The 20,988-nt window shown below is 43.6% G+C and overlaps 3 protein-coding genes across 6 annotated transcripts in view; 1 reads left to right on the top strand and 2 right to left on the bottom strand.

The window, feature by feature from the left end:
* Positions 1-3,224, bottom strand: part of grk3 (G protein-coupled receptor kinase 3) — a 122,817-nt gene extending 119,593 nt beyond the window's left edge. For 2 of the 4 annotated variants that reach the window (XM_036140567.1, XM_036140565.1), the window contains exon 1: positions 955-3,222. In XM_036140567.1, coding sequence (XP_035996460.1) covers positions 955-1,067 — 113 coding nt within the window. In that variant the 5' untranslated portion in view covers positions 1,068-3,222. Of the gene's footprint in view, positions 1-954 lie in introns of all 4 variants that reach the window. The other 2 variants (XM_036140564.1, XM_036140563.1) reach the window with 2 other exon arrangements.
* A 3,958-nt stretch (positions 3,225-7,182) lies between these two features.
* On the bottom strand, positions 7,183-9,377 carry cryba4 (crystallin, beta A4). Its single transcript, XM_012849660.3, has 6 exons — positions 9,302-9,377; positions 8,631-8,674; positions 8,281-8,399; positions 8,026-8,167; positions 7,717-7,859; positions 7,183-7,577 (listed from the first exon to the last, which is right to left on the bottom strand). Exons 2-6 carry the CDS (start codon positions 8,667-8,669, stop codon positions 7,430-7,432), a joined length of 591 nt encoding a protein of 196 aa, XP_012705114.1. The 5' UTR covers positions 8,670-8,674; positions 9,302-9,377; the 3' UTR covers positions 7,183-7,429.
* A 7,658-nt stretch (positions 9,378-17,035) lies between these two features.
* crybb1 (crystallin, beta B1) lies at positions 17,036-20,988 on the top strand. The gene is made up of 6 exons (XM_012849658.3): positions 17,036-17,169; positions 17,483-17,626; positions 18,652-18,770; positions 18,932-19,064; positions 19,861-20,003; positions 20,601-20,988. The coding sequence occupies exons 2-6, from the start codon at positions 17,504-17,506 to the stop codon at positions 20,776-20,778; spliced, it is 696 nt and encodes a 231-aa protein (XP_012705112.1). The 5' UTR covers positions 17,036-17,169; positions 17,483-17,503; the 3' UTR covers positions 20,779-20,988.

The following is a 20,988-nucleotide window of genomic DNA, read 5'->3' as shown; positions in this document are numbered from 1 at the left end:
TAATACTGCTCACTGTTCTTTGTTTTTCAGCAAAGATGGAAGTTCTTCTTCTTCTTCTGTGGTTTTCTTTAGAACAATTTGATAACTGTGCATGTCAGTGGTTCTATTTTGAATAAAGGCATATATATATATATATATATATATATATATATATATATATATATATATATATATATATATATATATATATATATATATATTTACCTGAACACATTTCAAGCTGATCGGGAAATTTTGTGCATATAAAAATCGCTCCTGTTGGCTGTGAAATGAAGCGAGGTCAGAACAAAACAGCCCCACGGCAGTACCACTTCATATCCAACTTGCTTTTTGCTATAGAACAAAAAACAAAACAAAAACAGAACTACCAGGACATACTGACCACTCCTAACAGCTTTGAGTGGTCAGTATGAAAAGCGCTGTATAAGTTCAGTTAATTTACCATTTTGCCATTCGTGAAATGACCAGTACCCCAACAGGGACATACCATCATCTTTAATTAACTATTGTTGTTATTTCAAATCCACTACCTCTACCCAAGAACCTGCAGCTCTTTCTCTTTTACTTCTGTGTTATATTCCTTAGGGAAATGGATCTAAATCGGTCCTAATCGGAGTCAGCAGGTCAGCAAAAAGCCCGCTCCGTGCATTCTTTAGTAAAAAGGGATGCAAATGGTGTAGTGGTTGTTTCCCTTTTTTTGGTGTCAGATTGCAGGCGGCCAGCGCTGCATCATGGTTTAAAAAAAAAAATGTACTGGCCTACAAAAAAAAAAAAAAAAAAACATCAGCCTTTAAAAAAAAAAGCGAAACACAAGCATGTACAGTTGGGCCAGGTTTGACAGCGAGCATGCGTGTTTCCACCTATAGGGGCCAAATGCGCTCGGCAGATAAAGCGTTTTAAAACGCAAACAAGCACGATCGCTTCAGAGAGACGAGGCCCGGCTGGTGAGCTTACCTGGGCTCCGGGAGGACGATCTTCTTGCTGGCTCGGGCCGCAGGAGTAGATTTGCTCTTCTCCATCGCCATCAAATAGCTGACATCGGCGAGTACCGCTTCGAGGTCCGCCATTTTTCGACCCTTTGGATGAGCAAATTAGTAAAAACAAAAAAAAACAAAAAATAGCAGGCCTCCTGCGGTGCTTTGTGTTTTAAAAAGAAAACTACTTAGGGAATTTAAAAAAATAAACGTTTCCTGCAGCGGAGAGGACCAACATTAGGGGCCGAGGTACGATGACGGGGGGGTTGATGAAGAGGGGGGGAGATCTGGAGGAAGCGGAACGTTTGTCGCTGTCTGCAGCTGCTAACCTCAAGCCACCATCATTAGGACATAAAACCGGAGGAAGACATTGAGGTGGACGGGGAGAGGGGGGGGGGGGGTCAGGGCGAAAGTCAGGGGAGGGGGATCAGCTCGATCGCCGTCCTTGCGATCTCATCTGGCGCACAACTGCAGCCCTCTCTGCTTTTTTTTGCGGCTGGCGCTGCGTGAAGCGCGGGGAGAGAGGTGCTAAAAGCAGCGCTTCTTCCTCTCTTCACAGGGGGGGCCGCCGTGTGGGGACTGCCGTCAGCTTCCGCACGCCTCTTGGGACTTCCTTGCTGAAAAACGTGCCCGAATCGTCGGCTTGTCTCCAGGTCCGCATGAGTTTCGGATCGGGGCTTGTCTCTTCAAACGAAAAGTGTGCAGTGAAAAATATAAACATAAAAAAATAAAATCCAATTGTATTGGAAACGGCAGGCGGAGTGCGCTGTCAAACGGAGACTCGATTGTTTATTGGCCTCGATAGCAGCAGCAGCAGCAGGTCGGCGTTGCAGCGAAGAAAACAGGGACACGTGTGGCTCGTTTCGCTCAAACCATCACGTTTAGGAGGGAGGTTGACCGAAGAAGACCCTCCAGGACAGGTGAAACGTTGCGAGCCGCCGTCCTCGCCTCAACACATCGGGATCCCTTAAGCGAGTGTCGGCACGAACGAGCCCATGCGATCCGGCGATGATGAAAAGCGGCCAGTGGTCATTATAACGATTTCCGTTCAATCCGCTGTCTGTCTGCGCGGCTATTTGTTTTTCCCCTTTTTTTTTTCTGCCCCGTCCCTATTTGCTCGGCTTCCTTCCTGTTTGCAGCTGAAATCCTCCGTACGGGGCGCGCAGCGTTCACGCCACACGGTACCGTCGGGGGAAAAAGACGTGGACTGAAACACCTTGCGCGGTTCGGCTCTAGATCCAGAGCCCGAGCCACGCGTTGCTGGCGTAGCCTCCCGCTGCTGTAGATGTTCGGCTTCGCCTGCTAGTTAGCCGACATGCTAGCTAGCAACAACAACAAAAAAAAGAAAGCTGCTAGCCAGGAGGCGACGGTATCAGTGAGCGAACTGCTGGGCTTCGGCAGCTGCATTAAAATGCCCGTAAAGCCATTTGTCAACACGGTTACTAGAAGCTGGCCGACGAACAGCGGCGCTCCTCGGTAGCAGTTCGCCTGAAAAGCTAGCGGCTGCTTCCGTCTCCCTGTTGCTGGCGACGTCTCGCTGCACTTCCGAGAAACGGTCCCCCCCAACAGTCCGGGAACTCGGGGGAGGAACAAACAAATGTATATATATATATCAGTAAAGAACACAAATACAGTCCATGGCTCTTCGTCGAGTGGCCCGGAGCATGGGAGGAGACCCAGCACGGAGCTGCAGACTGCGGAGGGAGGAAGGAGGGAGGGAGGGATGGAGAGCGGCTCCGGCTGGCCAGCGGTGCTTTCGCTTCGCTCGGAGCCGAGGTTCTTTCGTCGTTAAAGACGGCGATAGCTGACGCTGGGGCTCTAGTTTCCTCCCCACGCCGAATGGAGGTGCGGGTTCGTGGGGTCTTCCAACGCGGAGAGCTGAGAACGCGAGGGGAAACCAGCAGAGCCGAGCAGGTCGTCGTTTTCCGCGCCAGGCACCCTCGAGCGGTTCCTGCCTACCAGGCTGTCCGTGATAGGGGAGCCCTCCTCTCTCTCTCTCTCCCTCTCTCTCTCTCTCTCTCTCTCTCTCTCTCTCTCTGCCCGCGAGGAGCAGTGACGGTGTCCGCGTTACCAGAACCCGCTCCTTCCGGTTAAGCGACTCGTTTTCCAGCAACAATATGGCACATGTTTGCTTCAAGAGCCTCTTCGTCGTGTATTAATGTAGTTTTTTTTCTTTCTTTTTTTTTATCTAACAAGGTAGAGTCTCTGCTTGACTCTCGACTTGACTTCCTCTCTCCTACTGCAGCGGAGAGGCGCTTGTAAAACACGGAGCGGAGCCGGAGCTGACTGTTTTGGTGGAGGAAGCGTTTGTTTGTTTGTTTCTTAGTAGAGACCGAAATGCTGGAACTTTGACGACTGCGCATTCTGGTGCGCAGGTGTGTGTCTACGCGCACGAGCCCCGTTTGGGGGGTTGTGCACCTTTAATAAGAAGAGAGCCAATAAGCCGCAGCCATTTGGAACATTTAATATCGCAGCACCACATTTCTAAGGCAGGATGAAGGCGCATGGGATTCATGCCATGTTGAGGTAGAAGTGTAGTGCCATTCCCTGGCCTGTCGCGGTAATGCCGCTGCACTTTGCCCACCTCCACACTCCTTAGATTAGATGGGGGCAGTCTGGGAACAGCAGCTTCCAAATCTTGCCACGACTTCCCCTTTGCTTTGATCTCAGGGTTGTTGTCCAGCTGGGAGGTGGACTTCTGTCCCAGTCACAGGCCTCTAATTACAGCCCTAAATCATGTTTCCTGCGGGACTTGTCTGCATTTCATTGGGTCCATCCGATCAGCTTCCCTGGTTCCGACTAGAAAACGCATCCCCAGGGCAATGCTGTTGCTGCCGCCACCATGTTTAACCATAAGGATAGCGTGCTCCGGGTGATGCGCAGTGTTACATAAGTACGGTATTATTTATTCAGGGTCCATATTCCTAAATTACATTCTGATACAGACAAAAGAGATAACAGAAAGAGGTTTCCACTCTCACTGTTTGAATTTGTGCAGGATCATGTATGGGTCCTTTAAAATCCGAGTTGTGGGTTCAAATCCAGCATCCTCCTGCCAAATGCATGCGTCCTTTGCGACCTTCTACTCAGCAGTGATAACACCTTCAGACATCAGTCAGGCTGCTGGCATTCTCACCCAAGGCTGATATTTCTCATCACCACTGTGCTAGTTAGAGTTTGACTGGAGTACGCCTGAGTGCGGCCCACAGCTATGTAATCTAACAATAGTCTTATTAATTGATCAAATCTACATAAGGAGCCTCTGAATGGGATTCTGTGAGGGACAAAAACTCTTGCCCTGTGATGAACAGGAGACCTGTTCAGATTGTCTTACCCAGTGGCCACTGCTGATGAAGTACCTGCTCACCTGAGACCCTGTATGGGATGGATGGATGAAAAAAAAACACCAAAAACTGAACTTTCACACAAAAAGCTGAATTTTTTTTATCATTATGTAATTCATCGCTACACTTTGAAATGAAATTGGAAATTATGAAATAAATGTTATCGTGCTAATGCGTTCAGTCATATTTATTTATGAAATTAAAAATATTAGGTGATGAAATTCATATAAACCAAAACGTCTTGAGCTAATCCGCCGACGATTAATAGCGCTGAAATAGAGCAAACTCTGAGCTGCGTTCCTTTTTTACAGTGTTTTTGGTGGGCTTGGAAAAATGCTTATACTAAACTACTAGATGTCAATAGAGGACGTCAAATCATTGTTTTTAATGACAGGAGTCATGGTTAGAAGATGCACGTTAGCATGTCGGAGTGTACGACACACACAAATCTTAAAACACAACTGTTGATTCTTAAAGGTGACCTGTTATCCTTCCTTTAAAAATATGATAGGTCTATGGGCTACACAAAACACGTTTATTACCTATTTTGATCAAAATCATTCTCAGATAATGAGATTTCCCTTTTCCAGTGTCACCAATTTTTGAACTTTCAGAATGGGCCGTTTTTAGAGCTCTCTCACTTTTATGCAAATAAACTGTGGCTAGCCACGCCTCGAACTCAGTGTTTACACTCACTTTATACACACGAAAATGGCTGCAAAACACAATGGTACAACACCACATCTTTGGTCCTGAGGCAGATCCAGAAGCTGAAGAAGTGAAGCCTCCTGCACAACCAGGATTGATGCGGCAAGCAGTTTCTGAATAGAAAGTAGCCTATTCATACAAGACTGCCTCCGAGTTAGTCCAGAGCTACATTGAAAACCATGTTTCTGAAGAGTAAAACGATCATGTTATATATTCTCAACCGCCTTTAAACATCTGTCTGTGAGTGTTATGTTTTTATAAAGTGTTGGTTTTCTGTAACGTACTTCTCATAGGCATTTTGGTTGTTTTAGGATGGAAGAAAATGTAAAAAAAAAATAAGACGTTAATAGTGCTAGCGTCTGTATGGGATTTTTAATGCGGATTAGCATCATGCTAACTATTAGATGTCCATGTCTTTTCAGCTCAGTAACTAACCCCCCAAATCATCTTTTCTTTTCTTTTTTTTTTTTTTTTTTGCTAATTAACTGTTAATAGGACCAGAAACCCTGTTTACATATCCCGGTCATAATTTCTTTGACAAATTACAGCATATTTGTTGAAATCCTGCTTTTGTGTCTAAAACCATCAGTGTGGCGCCTTCCTAAAGTGCAAAGGGTCTCTTGCATTGAATTTCTAACGAGTACTGCTATTGGTTAAAAAGTTTGTCAGCTGACGTGTCAGTTGTGGGGTATAGAAGTGGCTCTGTTGCCTGCGTTGCGGAAAGGATTTTATATAGTCTCTTGCGATTCTTCTATTGATTTTGTCAGGTTAGCGATCTACTAGCTAGCATTCAGTTAGTTTATTTAGAATTTAGTTAGCTTTTACTAGCTGTCCAGGCCACGCCCAGCATTTCCTGGTCCACCAGACACAGCCTCCTCTCTGCACATTTTCAAGTATGAGATTGGGTGGAGAAAGGCTCTGGTATGGGGGCGAGTTGCACTCTAAGTGTGAGGCACTTATATGCACATGTTACGGCATGGATTAATGGAAATGTTAACTTGTGTATGTGGATTTGTTACAAAAATAATTTTAACTTCAATGTAAGATGTGATGTAAAACTATTGTAATGTGTTCAATTTTTGTAGGTTACCAGTTTCACTTAGCTGGGGTTGCTAGGCGCGGCATTGGGATCGTCTGGAATGGTGCCCACCCATTGTGACTTAATAATTGGGAGGTTTTAAAAACGCCTAATTTTCCAGACACTAACAAAACAGCTGGATGTCTTTTTGTTTTTTTGAGCTTGGACTGATTGTAGAAGCAGTAGAGACCCAAATAGATGTAGAAAAACGTTTTTTTTTTCATAGTAGGTCACCTTTAAGGAAACACTACCCTTGGTTTCAGAATTGACAGTAGTAAAGGCCAACTTTTGCATTTTTTTTTTAAATAAAAGCAATGTTTAGGATCTATGCAGCTGCTATAACACTGTTGCCTTGTACCAAGAAGGTCCTGGGTTCCTGGTACAAGGCAAACATTTTTTTTTATTATTTTCTTATTTTTATGTCTTTGGGCCCCTGTCAATCAGGGGCCCTTGGAATTGTCCTAACAATTTGTTCACACAGAAAAAAAAAACATCTCAAAACTTCCCGTTTAGAATCAAGTGTACCAAGAATAAATCCACCATATAAAATGATTAAAAAAATGTTGCTTGATGCCTGAAGGCAAAATAATTTAATCAAAAATTTCAAAATAGATGAAATAATAATTGAGAAATGTGGCAGTTAAAGAACATAATGTTTTTTAAACATGGCTATGTTAAAGTCCTATTTAAATGCTAATGTAATATTTTGCTGCATTCTCTGTATTTGTCTGTAGGCTGTGTCCTATTAGTTAATCATCTAATATAGAGGCCCCCAAAGAAAATTCTGCTTCTGTCCCCACTAAAACTTGGGTCATATCTGAGAAAATTTTCAGACAATCGATTCTGTAAATACCAGAAACATATACAAAAATTATTTGTAAACTTTTTATTTAACTCTGCAAACCTTTGAGATGCTAAACCAACATATTTAAAAAGCTCTGCTTTATTCATTTTTGGAACTGGATAATCAAATAACTGTGTTAAAGGTTAAAGGCTGCCCAGATTCATAGACGGAAATGTGCAAAATGAAAGTCAGGTTTTCCGTTTTACAAAAGCAAATCTAGGAAATGCAAGATAAACCATTTAATTGGTTCTTTTATTGGACTCTTTTTCAATGTAGCCATTAATAATCATTTGACCTGTGAAGAAGTGAACGCATTTCGTCAAATCATGAGCAGAAATGTGGAGCGAGTTCTTCAGATAACCAGATACACTGGTGGAAATCAGTAGGATTTAAGAAAAACAGTTTATTCAGCATCAGAAGGCAGCAGAGGTCAGGGATGAAAGGTCAAGTAGGAGATTGGGTTCATTTCATGGGTAGGCTGTTACTGCTGAATACGGCGGATGGACTGGATCTGAGGGGTCTGGCAGTGGGAGCCAAACTCCCTGAAGTGTTTGTACTCCCCACAGTGACGATCACACTCCATGATATACTGGTAGCCACGATAACCAGGGTACTGGTAGCAGACAAATCTGTGGACGGAGAGGAGGAGGGAGGAGGGGGGAGAAAGACCAAAACGTGGTAAAGTTAAAACCCGAGCAGGATTGCTGGGTGTGAGTTAAAGACAAAAACCAAACGGAGATGGATAGGAAGGCAGCTGGAAACACTCACGCTCCTGACTGGACCCTGAGAGATCCAACTTCATTGTTGCACCACCCCATGGCCTGGAGGGAGGGATAATCGTCGCTAAGCTCACCCTTACGGCCGATGAAGTTCTCACGCTCAAAGATAGTCATGCGACACTCTCTGTGATTCTGCGGGGGATGGATGGGGGTGAGGGGGAGAGAGAGAGAGAGGTAGAAAAATAAAAACACTTAAAGCTGTCGGTCTGGTTAGACAGGTCTAAAGTAATTATCTGTCAAACAATTTTACAGCCAATAGATCTTCCTAGAGCAAATTGAGCAACAGCTGATGACTTACAGCACAGGCGATAGGTCTGAAGGAAGTCATCCTCTCAATGTGATAGGCATTGCTGCCACCAAAAGCATCACACTGGGGGTACTCTCCCCTCTCCAGGATGAACTGCTGTCCCTGGTAGGAGGCGTGCTCGTAGCCCACCCAGCTGGGACGAAGCAAGGAAAGCAGCTCTTTAGTGCCGACAATCGAAATGGGCCATTTTTGTTGTTTCACACCGGCTGTCTCTGACAGTACTGCAGGTTGTGCTGATGTACTCACGCTCCGCTCTCCACCCTGAGGGAGCGCACGGTCTCGAAGCCAAACTCCATCACGTTGCAGCACTCAGAGGTGAACTCATGGCGGCGGCCCTGGAAGCACTCCTCATCGTAGACAATGATCTGCCAGGGAGGCAAAGACAGGCGATAAAGAGGCTAACCTGGATCAGGTACCAACTTGCAACGGGACAAACAAAATCCCTTTAGCCAATCATGTTCAGGCCCCAGACGTCGGACGCTTAATTTAGCTTTTAGCTCAGAGTACATCAGTTAGCAGAGGAAGCCTCAGCTTTGGAGTACCATAAAGGTTTGAAAAGCCCAGGTGATGGCATAGTCCAACACCTGAGGACTCACCTTCCAGTGGCCGGAGAACTTGGTGCAGTGGTGAGTCATCTTGTCTGAAAGTTAGAAGAAGAGAGCTACTGTGAAAAGGCCAACAAAAAAGGGTGTGGCAGCAGGTCAGTGCAAACAGTCAGAGAGAGTAAACAATTTGATTTAAGTGTAGAGAAGCTAAACATCGGCAACAGCTTGGAAAACCTGAAAACAGTCACGGGCAAACTGAGAAGGAACCAGCATAAGAAGGCCTGACCTGAGACTGCTCACACATCCCCTTTGCACTTCATGTTGATTCTGTTCTTTATACTCCATAATAGCTTGTTGAGTGGCCCAAATGGACTTCAAACCCACAAAAGCTCCTACAGTGCAGTCAGGATGCTGCAGTCATTAACACCAGACCTGTTGTCATCCATTAATTTGCCATTCACCACTTTTGGCTCCCTCTCCCACCCTTTCTGACCCGTTATTAAACACTCTCTCCATTTCCTGACTGAAAATATTGCAGCCATTGAATAATTTTAACACCCCCTGCCCTTTATCTCTACCTTTGGGTGTGGTGAGGGCTTTTGGGCCCCTACAGCTCTGCTGTTTTTATGGCTGGGATAAAGCAGGGGTTGGTATGCAGTAGCCAGGTGCGCTGCTGCACCCTGGCTGCGCTGCCCCGGCTGTTTGAGGGACGGGGGACTCACCTTGCTCTGATGCCCTTAGGTCCTGTTGTCAGAGTGAGAGGAGCCACGCGCCCCCACCCTTTTAAAGCCTCCCCTGACGAGGGGTCATGCTAAAACCCCCGGCTCAGCAGCAGGGAGGGGCTTTGCTTTGTCCCCCCTAGTTCACCCCCACCCCCTCGACAAAAGCGTGGTTAATCTGTGAAGGGACAGAAATGCAGACGCCACATTATCACCCACACTGAGATGTAGGAACATGAGAGTGACAAGGCTGTGAAAGCTGAGAAAACACTGAGGGCAAAGGACACAAGACGGGTTGGAGGAGGGAGAGAAAAGATGTAGCCCAAAGCTGTCTGACTTATTTTTAAATCAGGTCACATGCAGTCGAAGTTTCAGCCTGAATTTTCCCAACGGGCCTTTTTTTTTTTTCATTTAATTTGCTTTATGATTTACAAGATTCCCAGTAGAGCCACAAATATCCTCCTTCATCCCGACATCAGTCTAATGAACATAATACACATTAACAAATATTTTTTACATGCATTTAAAAGATGAGCAAAGTGGTGGTTTTGTAATGTTGCACGAGACCCTGAGCAGGATTTCATTTAAATTCCACAAAACCTGGGTTTAAGTTCTCTCGCCACCCCCGGGCCTGATTACAGCCACGCCTGTAGAATCAAGTAATCACTTAAAAACAATATGCTTGACTACACGATATAGCCCAGAAGATCTCAGTACGCGGCACATTGTGTCCCGATTTAAAGAAAATAGAAGAGAACAGCAGATAAACAGTATGAAACTGTTTACAAACAACATTTTTTTTTAAGGACCTGGAGGTCAAACAGAGCACAGACGGAGCTGTTATCCACAAATGGAGAAAACACGGAGCAGTGGTGAACTTTCCCCCGGAGTGGCTGGTCTACCAAAATGACTCCATGTGCACATCAACCATTCACAACAGCACCCTGAACAACTTCTAAACCCCTGGATCTCAGTTACGTGTGATTTAAAAAAGCAAAAACAGGAGAAATCTGTAAGGGGGCAAATACTTTTTCACGCCACTGTATGACTTAGTAACACTGCGTACACATGGTGTGTAGCCAAGGTGGTCTGTCTGTTGAGATTCATGTTCTGTTGAGGCCCCCAGATCAGTAAGAGGCCCTGTACAACTGTGAAGATAACTTAGACAGAAGCTCAGGCCATCCCTGGACTAAAGTAAAGCTTTTAGCTCCACTCTCTGTTCCTCACATTGGACATTCTTCATGAACTGAAACCCTCAGTGAAATCATCACGAGTGCCATCAGAAGCAAACACAAGAGGAGGTCACCATCCAGGGATCTGGGGCAGCAGTAGTTTGCCCTCCACAGCCACACTTGTCATCATGAAGCTGCTGTAAGCCAACTCTACTCAGAAAGCTGCTCTTATCAGATATAAACTGTGGTCTGTGTGTTAAAAGGAGATCAAGCTCCCGACTGTTTTATGGTGAAAAACTCCCAGTGTCCCTAGGCTTCAAACAGGTTCAACCAGGAGGATCCAGTTTGTTTAAAAGCAATTTAACCCCGCTTGTGTGTGGGTGTGTACGTGTGATCGTCTGTGTGTGTGCACTTACATAATTAGCTACTTGTAAACAGGGAAGTTGGAGCCATTGCTTTTATGAGCAACCGAAATTCCTAAACAACAACTCTACTTCCTGTGAGCCCAAAGGAATTTCGGCCACTTTGAGATTCAACTTAAAACTTGAAGTTATCTCACTCAGTAGTAGGCAGAGCGAACCTAAAATGCAAAGCCCTTTCTCTTTCTCGGATTCATAACATCAGATCGACCTCACTGAGAGCAAAACATTTTGTTTTTCATATGTATCCATTTCCTGCCTTAACTGGGTTGCTTGCCAAAAGCTGCTAGGAACCAGGGGGAAACGGAGTTGACATCAATTCTCAGGTTGTTAAAACTCTCCTCATAACTGATGGAGGGGCTCAATAGCCAGTTCAATGCAAATGTCATCAAAGCATGGGAAGTGAGCATAATCAAATGGCACTCTCTTTTAAATGTACAGTCCTGGTGTAGTCATGTATCGTCCTGTGCCCCATTAGGCCAGAGCAGAAAGAGGAAATGTGGAACTAACAGCAACGACGGACTGAAAGAGGTGGCTTTGCATAAAGTCACTCAGAGATGAAGAGGATGGATTAAAAATGAAGGTTTCTGCGTGCCAAGAGTCAATAGGCATCTGCCTGTGGGAGGGTAGAGCTCCGGTGCAGATCATGTGACAATCAAGCAGTGAAGGGTCAACAGATTCAAAAAGTGCCATACCTTTACATTAAGGTAGGTATGATATGATAGCATATTTCAAGAATTTAATGGTGTGAAAGAAAGGACACCTGAACTATTACATTATAATCATGAAGGTGTTAGATTGATCCATCCATTCGTTTTCTATACCCGCTTGATCCTTGTAAGGTCTCACGGGGGCAACCACAACCACAGCTGCGAGGAAAAGGTTTAGACCAAAGCATATTATGTCCCAGAATGGCCTAGTCAAAGGCCGGAGCCAATTGAGCAGACACTGTAACACTTGGAAAATGCTGTTCACTGGAAGTCTCAATCCTATTTGTCTCAGCTTCAGCTATTCTGCAAAGACTTTCTTGATGTGCAATGCTGGAGTAGACATAGCCTAAAGGCTCGCATCTCTAATTCCAGGTTCAGGTAGTTCCACAAAGCCTTAACTGAGATGAGCTGAATCCAAATTTCAGCCACATTTTTTCAGATTTAGCACTGTAAAACATGTCTAAAATCTATAGATTTTTTTTCTCCTTCAATTTTCAATAATGTACTAAGTTGTGTTGGCCTATCAAATACAATCCCAATCAAGTAAGTCACATTATAATGTTAAACATCAGTCTATGGTTATAATGGGATTAAATGTAAAAGAACCCCCCCCCCCCCCCCCCTTCCTTTGGTACTGTACCGCGCCTATCTCCAGTGGTTGCTGAGTGGGAGGCTGGTCCATTACTGGGGAACACAGACACACAGCATGAACAGCCAAGCACAGACACATTGGTCTTAGATAGACCAATTATGCATGTCGTTGGAGTTGGGGAGAAAGCTGGAGTACCTGGAGAGAACCCCCCCCACAGCATTGGGAATGACATTCAAACTCCACGCAGAAAGGCTAGCCAGGATTTAAACCCAGGACATTCTTGCTGCAGAACAGTAGTGCTAACAAGTGCTCCCTTTACAGCCCTCCATCAGACTCTGTGATTCACCCCCAGATACTCCGTCAGTAACTCCAAACACTATTTTAGCTCCTTTCACAAAATACATTTGGGATCTAGACTTTTTTATATACTTTCTGGGGAAAAAAATCAAGTCAGAAAAGGTGTCGGTGCCTCTAAATGACCGGGCGATGTTGTGAGCCCCTCGTTATTGTCTACTTAGCAAAGGGTTAGCCATCCTGGTGGCTTGAGGGTGTGATGTAAGCACATAAACAGGAGACCGCGCAACAAGCTGTTAGGGGGAAATAAGGGAAGAATACATCAGAACCGAAGCAGTGCGAAGCGTTGTATGATGCACACCCATTGGACAGGTCTTACTGAAGTGCGCTGGTACCAAATAAGCTGCTGGACCTCTGCTATGGGTGGTTTCCTCAGTAGTGACCATGCTTAAAAATAGAACAAGATCAGGGCGCCATCACATGATGTGATGTGCGCAAAATTTCAGACATAGTGCTTACATCATCTGTGAGGAGTCCCAGTCCATGCCTCCTGTGGTTTCCTCTATGTAAGGTCACATCTGTGCCGGTCGTGGCAGGGTCAACTGGTTATTTATGAATGGCGAGAGGGGATTTACAGCCAGATGATGCAACTGGTAGGTCAAAAAGGTTGTTGAAAGGTTTCTTTAACTTCTGTCGTCCGCTGCCTTCCTCCGCAGTATCAGTAATCCAAACTGGAGTCCCTGCTGTGTTGCGGCCTTTTAGCCAGGAGTCCCATTCTGCCCTGTGAATGGTTCCATATGGATACATATCACACAAATGACCATAAGATAAGATCTGATTCATTCCCCAAAGAGGGAATGAATGGAGGCAGTAAATATCGTAATATAAGCAAATGTGGGTTTAATCACCCACACAGAGACAATACATGCAATCATTAACGATTTTCATAAGCCAGTCTAATATGTACCTTCCTCTGTTTTGTTCATATTGCCTGATGGAGTTGATATGTTCATATGAAAGTGCCTGAACATGTTAACAGAGGTGTCAACAGTATTCACATCTATTACTCAAGTAGAAGTATAGATACTAGGGTTTAAAATACTTCTGTAGGAGCATCAACTCAAACCTTTCACTCAAGTAAAAGTATAAAGGTACAGGATATAAAACTACTTAAAGCATTAAAATAGACGTAACAATCTATTAAAGGACCATATAGGTGCAATACTGAGCATTAACATAAGTTTCATGGAGCATAAAATCTGTTGTCTGATTGCCTATAAGTATTGATGAAAAAAGTCATACTTCAGAGACATATTATCAATAAGCTTTTAATTGCTATTATAGGAATGTAAATCAACATCCAAGCGTAGCTACAGGGATTGATGAGGGCAACAGATCTAAGATAACACAACTGGACATGAAAATGAGTGCATTACCCTTGTATATCAATACTCTTGTATGGTCTTCTGTATACAGTAGAGAGTGTTGTCAAAATGAGTCATTAGTCCTAGCGGTTAATCAAAAAATGAAAAAAAAAAAAGAAAAATATCAAATAATCCTAAAAATGCAATATTCTTCTTATATGTTTCGTTCTTCTTCTTAAGTTTTTGTTTGGCCGTTTGGCAAAGACCTTGGTGCAGTACTGCCTCCAATCACAATCAAAATCACGCTGTTTGGGTATCGCTAATTATCTGAATACTTCTTCGCTTTTGTTTTTTATTGACAAGTCAGATCAAAAACAGGCTGAAATAAAATAGAAGTAATGAGACTATATTCAAAATGTAAGGAGTAGAAAGTACAGATAATTGCATGAAAATGTTAGGAGAGGAAGTAAAAAGTAGGCTAAAAAAAAAAAAGAATTACCCTACTAAAGTATAAATAACCAACATTTCTACTCAAGTAAGGTAATAAAGTATTTGTACCTAATTACTTGACACCTCTGCACATTAACATGTTTGGAGAAGAGACACAAAAGCGGAATACAGCACGGATACACTGAATATTGTCACAAAAAGATTCACTAATAATATATTTATGGATTTTATATACATTGATGATGTTTGGGAAGTAAAGTAGAATACATCTTTATGTTTTTGAGATTTCTAAAAACATTTGCTAATTTTGTCAAACTAGAATACAGTATATCTAACAGACTTATTGTTGATTAGTAAAAATCTATTTTTTATTTTAAAATATACTGAGTCATAAAAAAGGAATATCTATTGAACATTTGTTCAGGCATTTAGTATGAAACGACATCACTCTGAGAACACATTCCAGTCACCATTAAGAAAGCGTGAAATGAGACTCCCAGGGTGAGCTGTGTCATAGGACAACTCAGCAGTCACACAGATTACACAGCAGGATTAGCCGGCGCCTAATCTGCGCATATCAAATACATTTCAATCCCTCTTCACAAATGAAAATCATCGCAGCAGAGGTGACATAATCCAGATGTAATCCTTCTGACATAATCCTGGAATTATCAACATGATCAGCTACAACCTTTATTTCCCTCCCGGTAGGATCAGCAGAGGGGAGAGCCTAGTTTACAACCATGGTGTTGATCAAGGAGTTAGTTTGAGTCTCTAACAGATGAAAGCCTTTTGTCAACAAATTAGCGCTAAATATCTTTGCATTGTTACCAACTGTTTAAGACAGAGACAGTAACAATTTTCAGAAGTAAATTTGCCTGAGTAAAATGCACTCAAATTGAAGAAAAATTTACTCAGAAACAGAAAAAATTTGGTCCCTCTCAAAAAAAAAAAAAAGTTTTCAATTTGAGTAAATTTTACTCCGACAAATTTCCTGTGTGGTAAACAGATATAAAGCTGATATTGTACCAGTCACTGACCCCATGATGTTCGGCGAAATATTGGTTTTGTCGGTCTGGAAAAATAATATGTACTAGTATAATAATATGTACTAGTATAATAATATGTAGTAGTATAATAATATGTACTAGTATAATAATATTTACTAGTATAATAATATGTACTAATATAATAATATGTAGTAGTATAATAATATGTACTAATATAATAATATGTACGATCAGGTCTGAGTCAGTTTTCGCCTTCGCCGTTTCCAACACAACAGTTGTCTGTTCACACCTTTTGGTAAACATGACCAAATCCTTTTGTGCCCATGTACTGCACTGTCAGTAACTTCTGATGGTGTTCACGAATTATAGACATAACTACTCAAAACAATTCTAAAATATTGACTTTCAGTGTAATTTTATTGTGTAGATTTTTTTTTCCAAGATAACTTTGTATTACACGCTATTTCCATTCAGCTAGCTTTGTTTGGCCCAGTTGACTCTTATGAAATATGACAGGTTATGACCTCTGTTCAAACCAAAATAGCTCAAAGCAACTTCCTGCTGGTGGATATTATTTATAGAAATATATAATCCCATTTCCCCATGGTCGACTATGAGCAAAGAAAAAAAAAACTATCTGTTATCAAAGCGAGTGTGAACCATTCCTGGTGCATGGCGTGTGAGAAACGTCCTGCAGTAGATCGCTCTGTGTCATTACTGAAAAGCTGGGTACCAAAATAACAAAATAACAAAGGAATGAAACAGCAAACGAGTGAATCGACTGTGATCCTGTTGGATTTCATGGCTCTTTAATATGTTTACATGAAGGGGAGGCAATTTACTGCATATCTACAGAGGAAAAATAATACATCCCAAGGAATGGCATAAAGAGAGCTAAACAAAACGTTGGCCTTAAGGTATTCTTATAACAACCCGCTATGACAGCATCTGGTATGAGAGCAGGTAACAAACATCCCTCTTTAATGTACAATCTGGCTCCTGACAAGAAGGCACCACTTTGTGCCTGAAATGGGCCAAAGGGAGTGGGAAACTCCCAAGACTGCAGCAGCAAGAGATGACAAGAACCCAATGGGACGCTGCTGCCCCTTAGCAGCTGACATGGAAGGGAAGCCGTTTACTGCTTTGTGCAAGAAAAACGCACACAATTTAATAAACTGACGTAAATAATCCAAGTACAGGAGAAGCTTCTAGAATGCAGCAAGCAAGCCCGTTCTACAAAATAGACAACACTTGTCTTACATTACCTTACTTACCCTAACCTTGCTTAAAGCCTCCTTTTGGGTTTAAACAAATTTCCATGTCTAGATTATAAATATTGTGTCAAAAACCCCATTGATCTACTTTATTTTTGTATGCTTACGGTGACGAATAGCCCTAATTGCATATTTTATGGTTGTTATGTCTTGTTTTGGCCCTCCAGAGCTAAGGGTTGGTGATTTAAAACTAGCTTTGTTCCCAGGTCCAGAGCTATTGAATGCGGCGCATTGTTGTCGGCCTGTGGAGGTGATTATCTCATTGTTCCCCTCTGGATCTTTGCATTCCTCATGTCTACATGCAGCTATAGCTCACGGGCCCAGCAGCCCAACACGGGGCAAAACTGCCTGGGTCAGTGCTTTCCTTTGACCGTGAAATGCTTACAGGCAGGGCCCACAGTGTTTCCAGGCCATGCGATGTCCTGCCGGCGTTGGCACGGGCCTACTGTGATGACGCCAGGCTTTCTATTGTGCCGTGAGCCTATACGTTTGGCCTTTGCCAGAGTATAAAAGCTCGGGTCTAGCTCTGACGGGACCAGCACGAGCCAGCCTCCCTCGAACGGCACTGCAAGCTGTACTGACGCAGGTAAGGACACACAGACACAGCCGTACACAGCTGAGCATCAGAGCTGCACATCCACAGCCGGGGGGCCTGCTCCCTTTTATCCACACCCCCCCCCCCCCCTCGTCTCAGTCAAGGGGAAGGACCCAAATAGAAGTGCAGCACCCAAACCAGCCTAACACATAAACAGCAAATCCCAACAAAGCACATCTCTGCCCACATTTCCCCTCCAGATGATGTTAATGTCCTGGAGGTCCTCCCTTTTCCTTCACGTCAATCTCCGCAGTTTCTCTCTGTTTGCGCCTGTATCTCTGATCCCGCCCTGCATCCATCACAGACTCTCCTGAAGCCCCTCGCCATGTCTCAGACCGCCAAGTCCGCCTCCAGCCAGAGCGCTGATGCCAAGGACAAGGGAGCCCCAGCTCCAGCTGCCACCAGCAAGGCCACCAAGACCGGCGAGCCTGGCATGGGATCCTACAGAGTGAGTCGCCGCGGCAACATTCCGCACACCGGCAAAAATGTCCCACATGCAGTTGCCTTAGTTTGTTTTAACGGGCCGTGGAGGTAGACTTCTGTCGATTAGTGGAATGTCTGCAGAAACTTAGTTTGAGATGGGGTAAAAGTGGAAAAATAAGCACATAAACAGGAGACATTTGTTTGAAATTTGAGAAACAGCAAGGTGCATAGTTCTATTGAGCTTTCAAAGTGTAATGTCATTTACTGGGTAATACAAATAAGGTTAGGATAGAAGCTTAATTTATTCTTAATTTCAGGGGACAGCCTTAAAAGAAGCTGTTTTCTAAAAACCTCTGGAAACATGTTCTTGTGTAGAGATGCCTGGAGTAGTCTATGTTAACTCCAGTCAGTTAACTCATTGGTTTAAAGAAGACTATAGAGGGAATGGGTGCAAGCAGACTTGCTTCTAAAAGTATATTATTGTAAGCATGTGCTTATTTATTACTTGAATTCGTTTATTTAGTTAACAAGTACAGTGGTGAAACAATTTCAACAAAGATCAGGGACTCTACTATTAGAATATATTGAAAGGATTAGGCAAAAAAATTATTCAAGTTTTATACCGTAGATATGTTCATCCAGAGTGTTTCAAGAACTTTGCATATTTATAGCTGTTGAGTTTAAATGGGAACACACAGGAACATTTTACATCCAGGGGAAAACACTAATTTAATGCACGGTTTAACCCTAGGAACACTAAGCACATCATTTCTGATACAAGCATTTTTGTGGACTCTATATCTACAACTAAGCCATCGATTTCCATCTAAAACCGTCTCTGTTCTGTTCACATGTTGGGAAACATATTTCAGATTCATATTTACATCGTCTCTAGTTTCAGCCTCTAAACGGGTTTATTTGATTTTTGTGTGTCTTTAAAAGTAAAGCTTCCAAAAATGTTCCGGTTAAATGTGAAATGAAGAAGTTTTCCCTGTGTGATCAGGGGAAAGTGAGCTTCCATGTAATTCACCTGACCTTTCCTCTGTGCAGATCATGCTGTTCGACCAGGAGAACTTCCAGGGCAGGATGATGGAGGTCCAGAATGAGTGTATGAACGTGTGTGACCGTGGCATGGACAGAGTGCGTAGTATCATTGTGGAGTGCGGCCCGTAAGTTCCCACACAGAGACATGAGTTCAGCAGGAAACAGCCTCTCCCCACGTCCCTTCTTCACGTGTGTTACTCTTCTCTGCCGTCCTCCCTCTCCCTGCCTCTGTGCTCACCCCCCTGTGCCCGCTCCCCCCACCCACCCACCCACCCGCCCGCTCCAGCTTTGTTGCCTTTGAGCAGACCAACTTCCGCGGCGAGATGTTCATCCTGGAGAAGGGAGAGTATCCTCGCTGGGACACCTGGAGCAACTCCTACCGCAGCGACTGCCTCATGTCCCTCAGGCCCATCCGCATGGTACCCTTCACCGTTTAGACGCAATGAAAACGTCTGCCGGGCTACTTTCTGAGACCAATATTTGTTATTATGTGGAAATCTGAATGTTGATGCTTTGGATTACAGCTGCAGCAGACTTTCAACCCACTGACGTCTTAGTGCGGTTGATAGTAAAAAGGTTCAGCTGGGCTTTCCAAGCCAAGCAAAGTTCAGTGTTCGATGTCCCTTTTTATAGACCACAGCCGTGACCGCATCAGCTCAGCTAAAAAAAGACGGAACTTTCAGCGTTTTTATTGGGGCTAAATTTGGACGGCATTCGACAGGATAAACAGAGTCTTGAGTTTCAACAACTTTTTTTCCGTGCAATCTGACAATCGATCCAGAAAAAGTCCCACTTTCAACACATATTTCTGGGCTGATGATTGGCCTTATCTCCCTATTCACCGAACTCCGTTTTCTGTTGCATGAAGGGAGCCTAAATTCAAAGACCTTAGAGAGGTCTCTGAATTTAAACAAGATAAAGCTCAGTATTAACAGTGAAAAAAGATGAAAGCATCAATATTCGTCAAAGAGTTGCAAGGCTTCAAATTTGCAACGTCTGTATATTTGGTTCATTTATCTATCTAAATTCAAGACGTTTCTGCCATATCCGCATTGTTATCTAAAAATAGCAAATACAGTCAAGAAGGTCTACTCTATACAGAAGAAACTCCATGAACCGGAGTTCTATACCCTCAGGACTAAAACTAGAACGACACTGCCATCTGGAGAGTCGTGATGACACTGACACAAAGTGTTTTGGTTCTCCTCTCTGCAGGACAGCTTGGAGCACAAGATCTGCCTTTATGAGCTCTCCGACTTCAAGGGCAACAAGATGGAGATTCAGGAGGATGATGTCCCCACCCTCTGGGCGCATGGCTTCTGCGACAGAGTGGGCAGCGTGAGGGTGCCAGGAGGAGCGTGAGTGGACACAGTTGCTGTAGTTGCAGTTGCTCAGATGATAGTATGGATGTAGTTACCCTGGGGAGCTTTTGATTGGTTACCTTCTGTCCCTATTAAACCTTTTAATTTTAATGACACTCTAATCCTGTAGTTCACCACCAGAACCCCCTTGAAGGTACTAATTACATCTCCATGACCTTCTAAACATATTTAAAGTTTGAACTTTTAATTTCTTTAAAAGCTGCAAGGAACCTCTAGGGGACATCTGGAAGCTCCTCAGCAGCTTCATTAATGACCAATAAGACCAAATACAGTCTCTGACATCTTCTTACCCAAATTGCTTAGAACATCACTCCATAAACTTCCTTAAAACTAGGTAGAACCATCTTAATGACCACTGGCCTTTCTTCGACTCCTGCAGAAGATCATGCATGAGCTCAAATAGAATCAGAATCACATGTAGATCCTTCTTAGCTCCTCACTGAGACTAAATAGGACTATTTTGGAAGCATTAGATTCGTGGACTTCTCACAAGACCCCTAGAAACTCATCATATCCTGCAATAACTGCACAGTAAACACGTGATGCTCATCTACCTCTCTGTGTTTCTCTCAGCTGGGTGGGTTACCAGTACCCTGGATACAGAGGCTACCAGTACCTGTTTGAGTGCGGTGACTACAGACACTACAACGACTTCTGCGCCTTCCAGCCCCAGATCCAGTCCATGCGCCGTATCAGGGACATGCAGTTCCACCAGAGAGGTTGCTTCACCTTCACCGCTGCCAGCAAGTGAAAGACCACCTGCTGACCACCTGGTGCTGCTGTAGCTCTCTCAGCTTTTTATCTCACCAAACTTCTTCTTTCTCCAATTCTCTGGTCCTTTCCTTAACCTTGACCATCGTTGCTCCATCCCAAAGGAAAGAGAGATTGAGAGCAATACACTGGACATCCCCTAAGTGACTTTTTATGGTGCTAAAAAATAAACATGTTGTGAAAAACCTGA

Source organism: Fundulus heteroclitus, chromosome 8 (genome assembly GCF_011125445.2).
Source record: "Fundulus heteroclitus isolate FHET01 chromosome 8, MU-UCD_Fhet_4.1, whole genome shotgun sequence".
Classification (NCBI taxonomy): Eukaryota; Metazoa; Chordata; class Actinopteri; order Cyprinodontiformes; family Fundulidae; genus Fundulus; species Fundulus heteroclitus.
This window is presented reverse-complemented; position numbering and strand designations above follow the sequence as displayed.